The following is a 16,207-nucleotide window of genomic DNA, read 5'->3' on the forward strand; positions in this document are numbered from 1 at the left end:
GCTGTTCAAATCCTCATCAGACAGCACTTACTGGGCACTGGCTGTGTGCAAGGAGAGGGGCTCGTGTGCTAACGAGAAGGAAGGCTGATGTTTTCCTTCAGCCCCAGGGATTCTAGTCTAAACACCAGCCCCTGTGGTTCAGCAGGGGTCAGTCACAGATCATTCAAGCGTGTGCTGACAGAGAGGCATGAAGAGGTGAGGAGAGGGGAAGTGTCTAAACGAAGAGAAGTGGGAAGGGAGGAAAGATGTGTGAAGAATGGGGGACAGGGACTTTTCTGGCGGTCCAGAGGTTAAGACCCCACGCTTCCACTGCAGGTGGCATGGGTTCAACCCCTGGTTAGGGAATGAAGATCCCACACGCCACACGGTGAGGACGAAAAATAATATTAAAAAAAAAAAAAGGCCATAATCAAGTGACTAATCGAACTCATTAAAAAATTAAAGGAGAATATTGAAAGAAAAAATCGGCGGACAGGCCCGCTGAGCTGACGGACGCTGACCCAAGACGACACTAGCGTCAGGGGCAGGTGATAACGAGCTGACTCCAACCCCAGACAGTTTATTAAGATCTGTTATCAGGAACAAACAGAAGCCACTCTGGGCTCTTGCGCAAAGCAACTGTGATGAAACCAGAAGCCGATAAAGACTGTTCTAGCAGTTGTGAACAAACCAAGACCAGGGTGAGAGGAGTTGAGGCTGGAAACACTGCGTCCAGGATTCTGACACAGTTAGCCCTTCAGATGTGCAAAAGCACCAGACCACAGGCAGGCTAATTCCAGTGACAGGAATGCCAAAATTTCAACTCAGCTCCTTCTTCCGCGGTGGTATTTATCACATCAGATGTCGCCTGTAATAACTGCACAGGGCCGCGCTGGCCACAGGGGTGCTGATACTGCCACTGGGTTTCGGTCTGGGTCAGATTCAGCCTCTAGCTCGTGCTCACAGCACCCCAGTTCTGCACATGACTCTCCGTGCGTGCAGGAAGGGGTTCAGAAAGCTCAAGTCCCCAGCAGGGCCAGCAGCAAATTACTGAGACCAGAGAAAATGAAAGTCCTACATTCCCTTCTACAGATCAGAGGAGGGGGCTGGAGAGGCAACAAGAAGTATTTTTCAAAACTGAAATATAATTCCAACAAGCATCAGTTAAAAATTGGATGATATACTGACAGGCTCATTATAAATTTCTATTTTGCAGTTTAGTCAGATTTGTGTACTGAAGCAGTCAATGGTGATTTGTATGCTTTCAAAATGATCAGCTGGAACTATTCGGATATTAATCTTGGCACATCTATTAACATTTACAACGCAACAATATAAATCCATTACATAAATGCTTTAAATTTGACTCAACAAGGTTAATTAAATAGTCATCAGTTCCAACTACAAAATGATTGCGATGTAATAGTGATAAAATGATTTTTAAAAATTGTAATTGAGCTAATCTGTATTGAGCTAAAAGTTATTAAGTGCATATTCTATGCCAGACAGTTTGAAACAATAATACCGTAATTTAATCTTCTCAATAACCTTAGGTGGTAGGTTCCATGATTATCCTCATTCATAAATGAAGAAACCAAAGCATAGCAGTCTTAAGTAACTTGCCGTGGGGCAGACAGCCAGCAAATGGGAGAAACAGGATTCAAACCGGCTGCTGGACTCCAGAGCCAGTGCCACACCACGCCATGCTCAGTCATGTTCAATTCTTTCGTGACCCCATGGACTGTAGCCCACCTGGCTCCTCTGCCCATGGAATTTTCCAGGCAAAAATACTGAAGTGGGCTGCCATTTCCTACTCCAAGGGATCTTCCCAAACCAGGGATCAAATCCACGTCTCCTGCATTAGCAGGTAGGTTCTTTACCACTGAGCCACCTGGGAACCAGAGCCAGTCCCAGCCAGTAAATGAAGCCTTAGTCCTGCAGCGGGTGCTTTATTTATCTCGTTTTTAATCATCTCATCACCGCTAGATATGGGTCAAAAGACTTCCACTTCACAGGTAAGGAACGTGAGGCCCTGTGGGGTATGAGCCTGTCTGAGGGTAAGAGGCTGAATCAGGGTCTCAACCCACCCCCAGCATCAGGGTCCAGCTGTAGCTGCAGGGCAGGGCAGCACAGCATTAACTCACTTTCCGCCAGGCTGTGTGACTGTGGACTGGATCTTCGCGTCGGTGCCCGTGTTTCGCAGCGACACCTGAACTCCTGCGGGGCCCAGGGGCTGCCCTTTGCTGAGAACCTGCCGTGGAGAAGGAGGAGGAGGTTAGGAGCCGCCCAGCAGCCACATCCTCCCCTCAGCAGCACTGTCCAGTCTGCGCCTGCTGCCATGACCTTCTTTGGGTCAGGATTCCTTGGAAAAGACGGTAGAGATCGTGGTTGCCCTTCCTGGGGAAGCAGGAGCACAGGGAGAAGGAACAGCAACAGGAAAATGACACTTCAGCTCATTGACTCTATTGCGTGCTTGGCTGCTCCATCATGTCCAATTCTTTGTGATCCCCTGGACTGCAGAATGCCAGGCTCCTCTGTCCATGGAATTTTGCAGGCAAGAATATCAGACTGGGTTGCCATTTCTTTCTCCAGGGGATCCTCCCGACCCAGGGAGTGAACCCTTGTCTCCTGCGTTAGCAGGTGGACTCTTTCAGCTCTGAGAGTGACTCTAAAGCATCGTCAGTTAAAGATGCACGACCAGGCCACAGAGAAAGAATAAATGCCCGGGGTCCCCATCTCCAACAAGAAACCCAGACACAAAGCCAGGACCAAAGGCCCTCCCTCTCAGGGTAAAGGGAAAGGAGCATAAACCCACTGTGAAGAAAAGGTAGGCAATAACAAGTGCATCTCAGCCGTGGCACTGCAGGCCGCGCAGGGGAGACTGGCCCCTCAGACCCTGTCTCCCTACAAGGCCATCCTGCTGTCTGTACTCGGACAAAGGAGTGACCAGCAACCCAGACCCAGCCCCCTAGAACACCTGCCACATTTTACATACAGTTTCATCGAGCTCCCAGGCCCTCCTGAAGCTTGTCTGTGCATCCCTCATAGCCTCAAAGCCCCCGTTTCAAAACTCTCACTTTTTTAAAGGTAAGAGGAGACTGAGTCTGTACCACAGAGCAAACGTGACAAACGCCAGACCTTTCCATTCACAGAGAAGCCTGTGAACACGAAGTTGATGTCCCCGCCCTTCGTGCAGATGTCGCTGACACCATCCACGTACAGCTCCACGGTGGTCGGCTCTGTGCGATGACAGGGGGGTAGGGAGAGGGGGACAGGGGACAGGACACAAGAGCAAGCTGAGTTCTGGGACAGGATACAAACTGTCACATAAAACATACTGCACTGCTTAATTTTCACTGTATTCATTTCTGAGCCACTCATGTGGCTGGAAATCCAAAGGGGGGAGGAGGAGGGAAAAGTCTCCCTCCCCCACCCTAGAGGGAACCAGGGTTAAGAGTATAAGATACGTTTATAACAGTCTCGCGGCTGAGTTGTATCTCAGAGTCCCATGGAAAATCTAGTAAGCACCAGAAACTTTTATTTACTGAACACCCACCAGAGACCAGGCACTGAGCCAGGTGCACTTAACCCTGACAACTATCTCAGAGGTAGGTAGTAACACTGCAGCTGATTGAAGGGTAAACTGAGGCACAGAAAGGTTAAGGATTCTCCTAAAATCAGAGCTCCTGAGGGACAGAGCCCACTCTCAACCCCAAACGTCTGGCTCCAGATCTGTCTCCTGATCGAGTACGTGAGTTCAGCCACATTATACCAAGACCATAAACTCCAGGGTCCATAGTAAACTGGGGGACTGGAAGTCAGCAGAGGCCAAGTGTGGACTGAGGCAAATGGAAAAAAGGGGACAGCTTCCACCCACTATTGCTGCATGACCCAGTGCTGCCCGAGCTTCCAAGTTCTCATGAAAAACTGAAAATCTGGGTCTTATCTGCTGTGTCCTGATTTTTCAGTATCAGCAACCAATTCAAGGAAATTAAAAATAACTGAAGAGTTCATCATAATATGGGTTAAAGTTGAGTTTTTAAAAAGTTAGGAAGAATGTGAAGTGATAGGGAGAGGAAAAAAAATGGACAAATCAAGAGAATTTCAGGGGAGTTCCCTGGCGGTCCAGTGGCTAGGACTCTGTACTCCCAATCCAAGGTCCCAGGTTCGATCCCCGGTCAGGGAACTAAGATTCCACATGTTATGTGGTGCGGCCAAAAAAAAAAAAAAGAGAGATGACTTTTTTAAAAAGAGAACTCCAGGTAAAATAAAGAATTACAAACACACACAAGGGAAGATGTCAGTGGAAAATGGATAAAATCTATCAGGCACCTCACAAAAGAGAATATCCAAATGGCCAGCACACACATGAAAAAGTGTTCAAATCATGGACCATCAGGAAATGCAAATTGAGACCACAGTGAGTGGCTGAAACCGCCCCACCATCAGGACAGCTAAAAGAGACTGACAGCCAACGCTGGTGAGGATGTGGAGGACTGAACTCTTACACACGGCTGCTAAAGCAAAGCTCTGCAACACCTACTCTGCTGGCCCAGAAATCTCTACTAGGGCTGGATTACACATAAAAAGTCTACTGCCCAGCAATTCCACCCCTGGTATATATTAATACTCAACAGGAACGCAGACACGTGTGCACCACAAGATTCACAGGAGTAACAAGGACGTTCACAGAACGCTATTCTCAGTGGCCAAAATCGGGACAAGACCCAACTGCCCACCAACAGCAGAAGGGGTAAATCACTTTCTGTCACACAGCAATCGAATGAACTAACATAGTAACACACAGCAAGGATGAATCCTGTGAACAACATCGAGAAAGAAACCAGGCACAAAACTGTACCTTGGACGATTCCATTTAATCAAAACAGGTAAAATAAGCTATCATTTTAGGTCGGGCAGGGCAGTTCGTAAGCACCTGGGGTGGAGCACTTCTGGGAGTTGGTCAGGTTCTGTCTCCTCATCTAGGAGGTGGTTATGTGTGTTCACTTTGTTGAACTTCATTGCCTGATACCTCTGTCACAAGAATTTCTGAAACCAAGAGAATCGGGTTCTATCCCTGGGTCGCAAAGATCCCCTGGAGGAGAGCATGGCAATCCACTCCAGTATTCTTGGGTGGAGAATCCCATGGACAGAGGAGCCTGGTGGGCTACAGCCCACAGGGCCACACCGAGTCGGACGTGACTGAAGCGATTTAGCACACATGCACACACGCATGCTATGATTCAATTAACAAGCTTATCAAAAGAAAAAGAACTGACAAGTAGGGAGGGGATTCAAACAAAACACTCCCGCAGGCCTCCAATCTGCAACCTCTCAGGCCAGGGCTTGGCTCTGACTCCCCTCCAGTGTCTGGACCCCAGCAGTCAGGCAGCCCCGGCTGTGACCTGAGAAAGAATTTCGTCTCCCAGATGCAAGTCGCTGCCTCTGTGACAGCAGGGACTCAATTCCTCCTCCCCTAACTCACAGGCAGGCCTGGTAGGAACAACTGGGCTCCCTTTCTCCCCCCAGGCTACAGAACTGGGATCACACACCCACCTTTACCAAAATATCCAGGCTCTGCTCTCCAAAAATATCAGCCACACCAGGGTAGAACCCTTTCTTCTGATCAACCCCACTTTCGCTCCTCCAACTGTGCTAAGACACGCACCTCAGGGAAGTCTGCAGCCTTTCTGTGTGCAGAAAGACTGCTTTTAAGAGTCGGACACAACTGAGCATGTATGCACACATTTTAAGAGTTGTGTCCGACTCTGTGACCCCATGGACTGTAGCCCACCATGCTCCTTAATCCATGGGATTTCCCAGGCAAGAATACCAGAGTGGATTGCCATTTCCTCCTCCAAGGGATCTTCCTGACCCAGGGATTGAACCTGTGTCTCTTGTGTCTCCTGCACTGGCAGGTGGAGGCTTTACCAGTGAGCCATCTGGGAGCCTGATGGATGCTGACCCAGTGGAAATAATTGTCCAAAGTTGTCACAGAGCTGGTAAGGCCTCAAGGTTGCCAGATCTTCTGATTTCTTAAGTAGATCTGAATTTTTATGTCAAATTTCACAATGTTTAATATTACCATTAATTCACTAAAAAAAAGTTTATTAAAAAAAACACTGAGGGAGCTAAGAAAGAAGCCATCCCAGGCCAGAAATCACGTCCCCACTCCTGACCCCTATAGGCATCAAGTTCTTCTGGCACTAAATGAATGAAGCTGCAAAAACGGAATTTCCTATGATGTACAAGAAAAGATGCCTATTTCAAGAAACAAGACAGAAAACCTTAGGATAGGTCTAAAGTAAATCCAATCTACTCTAAAGTAACAGGGATGGAGGAGTTAAAAAAACGCTCTTGCACACTAGAAATGAATCCTTCATATTTTAACAGTCTCTGCACTCCATCAATTTAATATTCACCATACAGCCTAATCCTTTACAAAGTATACCTGGTTATTTGTTAACTTACCAAAACTCCACCCTAGAGGAGGCTCAATCTTCAGAATGAAATCTCCCTATGAGGGGGGAAAAAAAAAAAATCAATGCAGAAGACTAAGAACTGATGACCCTTCAACTTTTACAATCATGTAAAGTAGAATTTTCACACCTGGAATGGAATTCCAAGTGTAAACTTTGCGCTCATAAATGGGAGTGGACTTTTGACTCCCTACCAGTGTGGCAAGTTCAACCCCAGAAACTCCTATTTAATCCAGCAAAGAGTTGGAGACACTGTATTCAGCCACTCATGGTCTTTCAATACCAAACATTCTACTGTTTCATGTTTACCCTTCATATGTTAACCCTGAAGTCTGCCAGGGTCAGCCAGATCTTTAGAAACTAAAGCCAATTCTTAAAACGAGATTTTATTCATACACCCTTGAGTAAAGGGTTCCTTGAGAATCCTTTAAAAAAAAAAAAAAAAGATTACAATATCAACTAGTCCACCTCTAGAAAACAATCTTAGCTATTATGCATAGATATAAGTTCAAGAATATTTATCTCTTGTAATTCACTTATCGTGTTGTTAGTAATAACTTTTGTAACTTCCTGTGTTTATCTACATTTCCACATAAAAAGCTGAAATGTGGGGAGGATGGGGAGTAGGAATACAGGCATGCGGATACCCATCTCTAAGCACACGTGTTTGCATGTCTGCATACGTGTATATGCATGTATATTCTTGGATATCCGTACAACTCTAAACACTGAGAACGCCATCTGCTAGGATACACGCTGAAACTTTTATCAGAAGTCATCAGGGGGACTTGGGGGATAAAAGATAAAATATACTTTATATACTTCTAAAAACTTTGATTTTTTTTTTCCCCCCACAATACTTATGAATTCATACACTACTTGTATAATACTTTTTAAAAATCACTTGTTTGTCTGTTTATCACTGGCTGTGCTGGGTCTTCAGTGCTGTGCGTGGGCTTTCTCTAGTTGTAGCAAGCAAGGGCTGCTCTCCAAGGTGCCCAGTGTTCTCACTCCGGTGACCTCTCCCGTTGTAGACCACTGGCTCAGTAGTCGTGGCGCCCGAGCTTAGCTGCCCCGCAGCACGTGGGATCTTTCGGGAAGAGGGATCAAGCCCATATCCCCTCCATTGGCAGGGAAGCCCTGTGTAATACTTTTTAACAATGTTTTAACCTGCTTGCAAGTATTAATAGGAAGTTCTATTAAGTCAGGGTTTCTCAGACTTGGAACCACTGACATTTTCCCTGACCTGCACAGCATGGCAGCCTGTTTAGCTCCATTCTTGGCCTCCAAGCAGGAGATAATGGACCACTCTCCCTCCCTCACGGTTCTAACAGCCCAAATGTCTCTAGACACTGCCAAGTATCCCTGGAGACATTGAGAATCACTGCTATTCAATCAAACCAGTACATAAGCCGTCACCCTCATAGTTTGGCCAGAACTGCCATATTCCGCTTGTAACTTACAAAACAGAGGTGTATTTGCTCACTTGGCAAAGCTACTCTCCCAGTTAGCACAGCCCTGTGGGCCACACTGACAACCTCCCATCATAAACCACTGAAGTGCTCTCTCCTCTTACCTTATCATACAAGGGGATCATAAAGTAACCATTGTTAGGGGCACAGTCTGTCTGGTATTTCAAAGTCCCATGTTTGGTGTACAACTTTATCTAGAAAGGAAAGAGAAGTCATGTTATCACCATTGAGAATTAGCTATATACAATGAACCTGAATGCATTCAGTCAAAATGCATTTGCTGAGGACCTACTTTAGGAAGCTGAGAACAATGGGCATTACAGACAGAGGGAAATAACACAAAGCATTCCAAATAATGTGATTCGCTATTTTTCAGATTAGAAACTAAAAGTTGTACTTTTCAATGCTTTTCAGTTTATTTTAGTCTGTCTCTATGTTGTTTTGGGGTCTAAAACCAATTTTGCTGTTAGAAAGGGGCTTGTTAAAATGCAATTCCTGGGGAGGGTTGGATTGGAAATTTGAGACCACCAGAAGCAAGCTATTGTATATATAGGATGGATAAACAACCAGGTAGAGTTGAATAGCACAAGGAACTATATTCAATATCCTCCAATAAACCTCAATGAAAAAGAATACGAAGAAGAATGTATACACACGTATAACTGAATCACTGTGCTGTACACCAGGGACTAAACACAGCACTGAAAGTCAACTATACTTCTTTTTTTTTTTAAGTACCTTAAAAAATGCAATTCCTGAACTCCACTTGTTTCTAAAAAAAAAGGTCTAAGGATAGGTCCTTGGTCTAAGGCCCTCACCTTAGACCTTCTGTTTTAGAAACAGAAGTGGAGTTCAGGAATTGCATTTTGATGGTGACTGCAGCCATGAAATTAAAAGACACTCCTTGGCAGAAAAGTTATGACCAACCTAGATAGCATATTGAAAAGCAGAGACATTACTTTGCCAACTAAAGTCCGTCTAGTCAAGGCTATGGTTTTTCCTGTGGTCATGTATGGATGTGAGAGTTGGACTGTGAAGAAGGCTGAGCACCGAAGAATTGATGCTTTTGAACTGTGGTGTTGGAGAAGACTCTTGAGTCCCTTGGACGGCAAGGAGATCCAACCAGTCCATTCTAAAGGAGATCAGCCCTGGGATTTCTTTGGAAGGAATGATGCTAAAGCTGAAACTCCAGTACTTTGGCCACCTCATGCGAAGAGTTGACTCATTGGAAAAGACTCTGATGCTGGGAGGGATTGGGGGCAGGAGGAGAAGAGGACAAGAGAGGATGAGATGGGTGGATGGCAACACTGACTCGATGGATGTGAGTCTGAGAGAACTCCAGAAGTTGGTGATGGACAGGGAGGCCTGGCGTGCTGTGATTCATAGGGGTCGCAAAGAGTCGGACACAACTGAGCAATTGAACTGAACTGAACTGAAGGTACTTAAAAAAAAAGACATATAGTTGACTTTCAGTGTTGTGCTTAGTCCCTGGTGTATAGCACAGTGATTCAGTTATACATGTATATAACCACTAGACCATTCAGGTATGACCTAAATCAAATCCCTTATGATTATACAGTGGAAGTGAGAAATAGATTTAAGGGCCTAGATCTGATAGAGAGAGTGCTTAATGAACTATGGACTGAGGTTCATGACATTGTACAGGAGACAGGGATCAAGACCATCCCCATAGAAAAGAAATGCAAAAAAGCAAAATGGCTGTCTGGGGAGGCCTTACAAACAGCTGTGAAAAGAAGAGAACTGAAAAACAAAGGAGAAAAGGAAAGATATAAGCATCTAAATGCAGAGTTCCAAAGAATAGCAAGAAGAGAAAAGAAAGCCTTCCTCAGTGATCAGTGCAAAGAAATAGAGGAAAACAACAGAATGGGAAAGACTAGAGATCACTTCAAGAAAATGAGAGATACCGAGGGAACATTTCATGCAAAGGTGGGCTCAATAAAGGACAGAAATGGTATGGACCTAACAGAAGCAGAAGATATTAAGAAGAGGTGGCAAGAATACACAGAAGAACTGTACAAAAAAGATCTTCACGACCAAGATAATCACGATGGTGTGATCACTGACCTAGAGCCAGACATCCTGGAATGTAAAGTCAAGTGGGCCTTAGAAAGCATCACTATGAACAAAGCTAGTGGAGGTGATGGAATTCCAGTTGAGCTATTCCAAATCCTGAAACATGATGCTGTGAAAGTGCTGCACTCAATATGCCAGCAAATTTGGAAAACTCAGCATTGGCCACAGGACTGGAAAAGGTCAGTTTTCATTCCAATCCCAAAGAAAGGCAATGCCAAAGAATGCTCAAACTATCCCACAATTGCACTCATCTCACACGCTAGTAAAGTAATGCTCAAAATTCTCCAAGCCAGGCTTCAGCAATACGTGAACTGTGAACTTCAACTTGAACCAGATGTTCAAGTTGGTTTTAGAAAAGGCAGAGGAACTCTCAGAGATCAAACTGCGAACATCCGCTAGATCACTGAAAAAGCAAGAAGAGTTACAGAAAAAATATCTATTTCTGCTTTATTGACTATGCCAAAGCCTTTGACTGTGTGGATACAATAAACTGTGGAAAATTCTTCAAGAGATGGGAATACCAGACCACCTGACCTGCCTCTTGAGAAACCTGTATGCAGGTCACGAAGCAACAGTTAGAACTGGACATGGAACAACAGACTGGTTCCAAATAGGAAAAGGAGTACGTCAAGGCTATATACTGTCACCCTGCTTATTTAACTTATATGCAGAGTACATCATGAGAAAAGCTGGGCTGGACGAAGCACAAGCTGGAATTAAGATTGCCGGGAGAAATATCAATAACCTCAGATATGCAGATGACACCACCCTTATGGCAGAAAGTGAAGAGGAACTAAAAAGCATCTTGATGAAAGTGAAAGAGGAAAGTGAAAAAGTTGGCTTAAAGCTCAACATTCAGAAAATGAAGATCACTGCATCTGATCCCATCACTTCATGGGAAATAGATGGGGAAACAGTGGAAACAGTGTCAGACTTTATTTTGGGGGGTTCCAAAATCACTGCAGATAGTGACCGCAGCCATGAAATTAAAAGATGCTTACTCCTTGGAAGGAAAGTTATGACCAACCTAGATAGTATACTCAAAAGCAGAGACATTACTTTGTCAACAAAGATCCGTCTAGTCAAGGCTATGGTTTTTCCTGTGGTCATGTATGGATGTGAGAGTTGGACTGTGAAGAAAGCTGCATGCCGAAGAATTGATGCTTTTGAAATGTGGTGTTGGAGAAGATTCTTGAGAGTCCCTTAGACTGCAAGGAGATCCAACCAGTAGACATCAGTCCTGGGTGTTCTTTGGAAGGAATGATTCATGGGGTCACAAAGAGTCAGACACGACTGAGCAACTGAACTGAACTGAACTGAACATCCATCTAAAAACTTTCAATGTTAGTAATCTGTGAGTATAACACGAAAATGACAGAACCCAGTCATATCAGCTAAGACAATGTAGAAAGCAGCAAATCCACAATGTGTGTGCTTAGGAAAGGAACACTGTGAAATGACGTACAGACTGCAGGCTCCCATGGGCAGTGACCATGGCTTACACTTCATGAGTGTCTTATGCAGTGTAAATACTCCACAAATACCCGACCTTATTCACAGGCCAAAAAGAAATTCAGATGCATGCACTTAAAGCAGGGACTGAAGATCCACCTGTCCAGAGGGGCCAGGGAAGTCCCGTCAATGGGCATTCATCTAAAAGGTGACAGGACTGCTTCTTAACCCAAGCCAAGTTTTGCAGCCCAAAGATCAGCTGGCTTTCCAGAGAAATCAGGAATGCAGTTTTTAATGTGAAACCTCCTAACAGTTAAAAAATTAGCAACCAATACAGTTTTTCTTTTTTAGGTACTTTGTCTGCTCTGTTCACTGAACTATTCAGAACACCAGGGACAAGGCTTCAGAACACACTGGGGCTCACTCAACAGTTACTAACTGAATGAATATGATGGAAAAATACCCAGAAGGGAAGAAGGATGGAGAAGACTGAAGGTAGTTTTACTGGGACACAGAAAACACAACCCAGAAATGATTGTAAAATATCTTATTCACATTTATTCTGTAAAGCACAGGTTAGGACACAGAATGACAAGATATATTATGTGTATGAAACACTAGATTTCATAATCAGAAATGAAGAAAGAATGAATTTCTCAGGCCATCTGGACAGGCAGCCCTAGGGCTCAGGGAACATACTTCACACTAGGTCACAAAACCTGCCCTCCACTCTCATAGTCACTATTAAGTGTTTGGGGTGGGAGTGTCCCTAGCGTTCTACACTTTTCTCCTGAAGCCCCAGGAAGCTACAAGTTGCAAAGCCTTTCAAGACAGCTTCTGGAATGCCCTGTGCCCACAGCCCAGAAGGTGGCATGGGCACCCAGAGATCCTAGAAGCCTTGCCATTGCCAGTGGGTAGATTCATTAAACACCTGACTTCTTTTTAGATTTTTTTTTTTTAATGTGGACCATTTTTAAAGTCTTTATTGAATTTGCTACAATATTGCTTCTGTTATTTATGTTCTGGTTATTTATGTTCCACTGGGTTTGTGGGATTTTAGTTCCCTGACCAGGGATTGAACCCACACTCCCCTGCATTGAAAGGTGAACTCTTAACCACTGGACCTTCAAGGAAGTCCCATGCCTGACTTCTTAAGACCAAAAATGATGGAGAAGCCACAGATATAGGGGTCTTGAAGGTGATGACTAACTTCTTTAGGAAATACACGATGCTGAGCTCTGCAGCCTCTCTCCCAACGCCATGCTACAGGAACAAAAATTGGGACTTGGAGCAAGGCTAAGTCAAACAGCTGTAGAATCTACTTCCAACCCCTCCCCCAATTCTCAGGAACCTGCTTTGTAGGAACACGCTGGTTCAACTCTTCACCATAGCCCTCTAGGTACTCAGGCAGAATGCCTTTGGGGTCTTGGTCCCCACTCCCTTCTCTTTGGCATCTCCAGCGTCTTTCTTTTCTAATTCCCTTATTTTGACTCATCATCAGTAACTACCCTCCTAAAATAGAGGCCAGCCCTCCCTGGGGTCCCTTCCTATCTGTCCTGCAAATGATTTTCTATGCCCACCTCCATCTATCTCCCTTTCTCTTCACAAAAGCTTTCTGGGTCATAATTCCACTGGGCTAATAACCATCTAACTGAAGAGAGCTTTGCAACTTAATAAAAAGACTTCTGCAGAAATCTCTTGTGTAATTCCAATAAATACCCAGCAATAAGGGCGCTGACAACTCTTCATTATCAGAGGAAAGGGGTCCCAATGGGGGAACCAGGGAGATTAAAAATAGTTTCCCAGCCCCAGAGATACCAAGAGACAGTAACTGGGTCATGATCTCTGGGATGAGAATTCATGCTCTTTTAAAGCTTCCCAGAGGGTAGGAGGAATGGTCGATTAGAATTTGGGGGGGAACTCAGTGTTGTGGGGGTTAAGACTTGCGGTCTCTAGGTTCTGGAATACAGGTTTCAGGAAATCTGAGTTTCAGAAGGTCTGGGTTCCTGGGGGTTTGAGGATCTGGGGTCTGCGTTCTGCTGAGACTGGGTTTTAAGAGATCTCGGGCCTGCATTGTGGGGATCTGGAGTCTGCCTTCTTAAGTATCTGGGGTCTCGATCTGGAGGATCCTCAGTTTTGTGTGACCTAACAAAAGTTATAAACCATTATCATCGTCACCAAAAATGTCCTTCACACCCACATGCACACACCTTCAGAGCTCCACCACCCCACCCCACCGCGTAGCTGACCCCAAGATAAGAACCCCCACCCTAGCGCTACTGGGGAGGAGACCAGCAGAGAGCCCGCAGAAAGCAGCGCCTCTGAAGAGGAAAGGGCTCCCAGAATGCGGGCAGTTGCAGGGAGGGCTAGTGGCAACCGCCTGGGAGGCGAGGCCACCGCGGCTCAGCGAGGCTGTGCGCCTGGCCCCGGGTCACACACCGAGCTCCGGGCCGCGGGGCGGGCACTCACCTCAATGAGCGAGTAGTTGATCTCCACGTCCGACTTGACGAAGCCCCCGCAACCCACCACGATGTCCTCGGAGCCGCACGCCGGCTCTACCCTGCTCAGCAGCAGCAGAACGGTGGCGGCCACCACTGCCGGCTCGGGTGGCCCCATACCCCGGCGCCCCCGCATGGCCCGGCCTCTGCAGCCTGAACCTCCGCAGGCCTCCGGGTCCCGCCCCTCACCCCGCACGTTGCCGGCGGCTTCCTCTTCTGATGGCAACTGACAGCCCTGTCCCCGCCCCCCGCCCCCCTCACGCCGCGACTGCGCATGCGCGCCCCGCCCCCACGGCCATGCCCCCAGACCAAATAACTACAGTACAAGCTCAGCAATGAAAGGAGACCATTGGTGCCCTCTGGAGGCCTGGAGGACTCCGCGCACCATCTGGCTGGTGCAGTTGCAAGGGGCCAGTATACAGGCATAAACTGAAAAGTTGAATTTCGTAGTTTCCTGGTTTGGAATTAGGAATTTGGAATTCCAAATCCCCTACTTTGGAATTCAATAGCACTGAAACTGGAAATGACGAGAGACTATTGATCGAAGTATCCAACAAATTTCCCCAATCTATTTGACCCGTAAATTTCACAAGTGATGTATCATCTCAAACTCCTTTTAGGGATTTGTGTCGACTGGTGTAACTTTCCATGATAAATGATCAATTAGCTTTTTTTAAAGCAAAACATGTCGTTTAAGTTCAGCATAATATTTTAAAAGATATTTAAATTGTATTTAATCCCACCTCTGCTGCTGCTGCTGCTGCTGCTAAGTCGCTTCAGTCGTGTCGGAATCTATGCGACTCCATAGACGGCAGCCCACCAGGCTCCCCCATCCCTGGGATTCTCCAGGCAAGAACACTGGAGTGGGTTGCCATTTCCTTCTCCAAGGCGTGAAAGTGAAAAGTGAAAGTGAAGTTGCTCAGTCGTGTCCGACTCTTAGCGACCCCATGGACTGCAGCCCACCAGGCTCCTCTGTCCATGGGATTTTCCAGGCAAGAGTACTGCAGTGGGGTGCCATGGCCTTCTCCGAATCCCACCTCTAGTAACATTTTTATAGAAACAAACTTTGGGGGTTTTCCCCCAGGAAGCAAAAGATGCATGCAGTTTGACTTACTTTGAACTAGCTCTGTGAGGCGATGCATGAAAATCATCTGAAAGCATCTGTCTGAAAATCAGTTCAAAAATCAGCATGTTATGTTTTGTCTCAAGACTGAATGTATGCCATAATGAAGATGAACTACAAGTCACCATATCAAAATAGACAAAAACTGCCCTTCTGACCAGATGTTTGAAATTCTTCCATTTCACTCAAGAAAATCAAGGGCTTTTATTTTGATAGTTGTTATACCTTGCTCCTAAATGATGAAGTAAAGAGATTTCCCACTGAAATTCGCCACTGTGGTTAAGACTCAAGCACTATGCAACTATGAATCACTACACAGTGGCGACAATGGAAGGATACATGCACTAGAGGATCTCAGCCATGAACACATCTGATTTCTCTCACTCTTCGTTCTCCTTCCAAATACAGTGAGACTGTCAACTGTTTGATTATAAAGAGAAACCACTTAAGTAATTGTTTTATTTTTTAGAGGTTCATTATTTATCATTACAATTAAAACAGATGTTTCCATTTGTTTCCTAACACAAATCCCTGGTTTGTCTTAGCAAATACCAGGGGATTGAAAGTCATCAATTAGGAACTGCTTGGCCTATGGAATCATCTTATTTTACAGACGGGAAACCGAGGCCCAGAGAGGTAAGGGGACCTATCTAGGGTTGGTGGTTCAGTCAGTAAAGTATCTTCCTGCAATGCAGGAGACCTGGGTTCTATCTTTGGGTCAGAAAGATCCCCTGGAGAAGGAAATGGCAACCCACTCCAGTATTCTTGCCAGGGAAATCCCATGGACAGAGGAGCCTGATGGGCTACAATCCATGGGATTGCAGTAGTCAGACATGACTTAACGACTAAACCACCACCATCAGAGCTCAGCACTCAGCCATGTGCTGTTCAGAGAGCTGGAAAATAGGCTCTGTATTTGAGTTCTGTTCTTGGCTTACCTGGTTGATTTCCTCTGTGTGCTTTCTGCCTATCTGACCATCCCCCCTCAAACCTTCATCATTTCCCTCAAATTCATCTTCATATATACAAAGAAATAAAGCTCTAGGACCATGTCCAGTTGCAATGGGGATTTAAGCGGGGGGGGGGGGTCCTCAAGCCTCCTGATAATTT

General features: G+C 45.6%; 1 protein-coding gene across 1 annotated transcript in view; it reads right to left on the minus strand.

Annotated features, from left to right (window-relative positions):
- The window catches only part of LOC147345352 (BOS complex subunit NOMO1), a 56,570-nt gene extending 42,372 nt beyond the window's left edge, over positions 1-14,198 (minus strand). Inside the window, exons 1-5 of the mRNA XM_086375610.1 lie at positions 13,946-14,198; positions 8,035-8,124; positions 6,451-6,496; positions 3,118-3,218; positions 2,124-2,230 (exon numbers count right to left, since the gene is read on the minus strand). Of these exons, the coding sequence (XP_086231736.1) occupies positions 2,124-2,230; positions 3,118-3,218; positions 6,451-6,496; positions 8,035-8,124; positions 13,946-14,110 (509 nt within the window). The 5' untranslated portion in view covers positions 14,111-14,198. The remainder of the gene's footprint in view (positions 1-2,123; positions 2,231-3,117; positions 3,219-6,450; positions 6,497-8,034; positions 8,125-13,945) is intronic.
- Between the last annotated feature and the right edge of the window lie 2,009 nt (positions 14,199-16,207).

Source organism: Bos grunniens, chromosome 25 (assembly GCF_055505025.1).
Source record: "Bos grunniens cultivar Pamir isolate PY7600 chromosome 25, Bosgru_T2T1.0, whole genome shotgun sequence".
Lineage (NCBI taxonomy): Eukaryota > Metazoa > Chordata > Mammalia > Artiodactyla > Bovidae > Bos > Bos grunniens.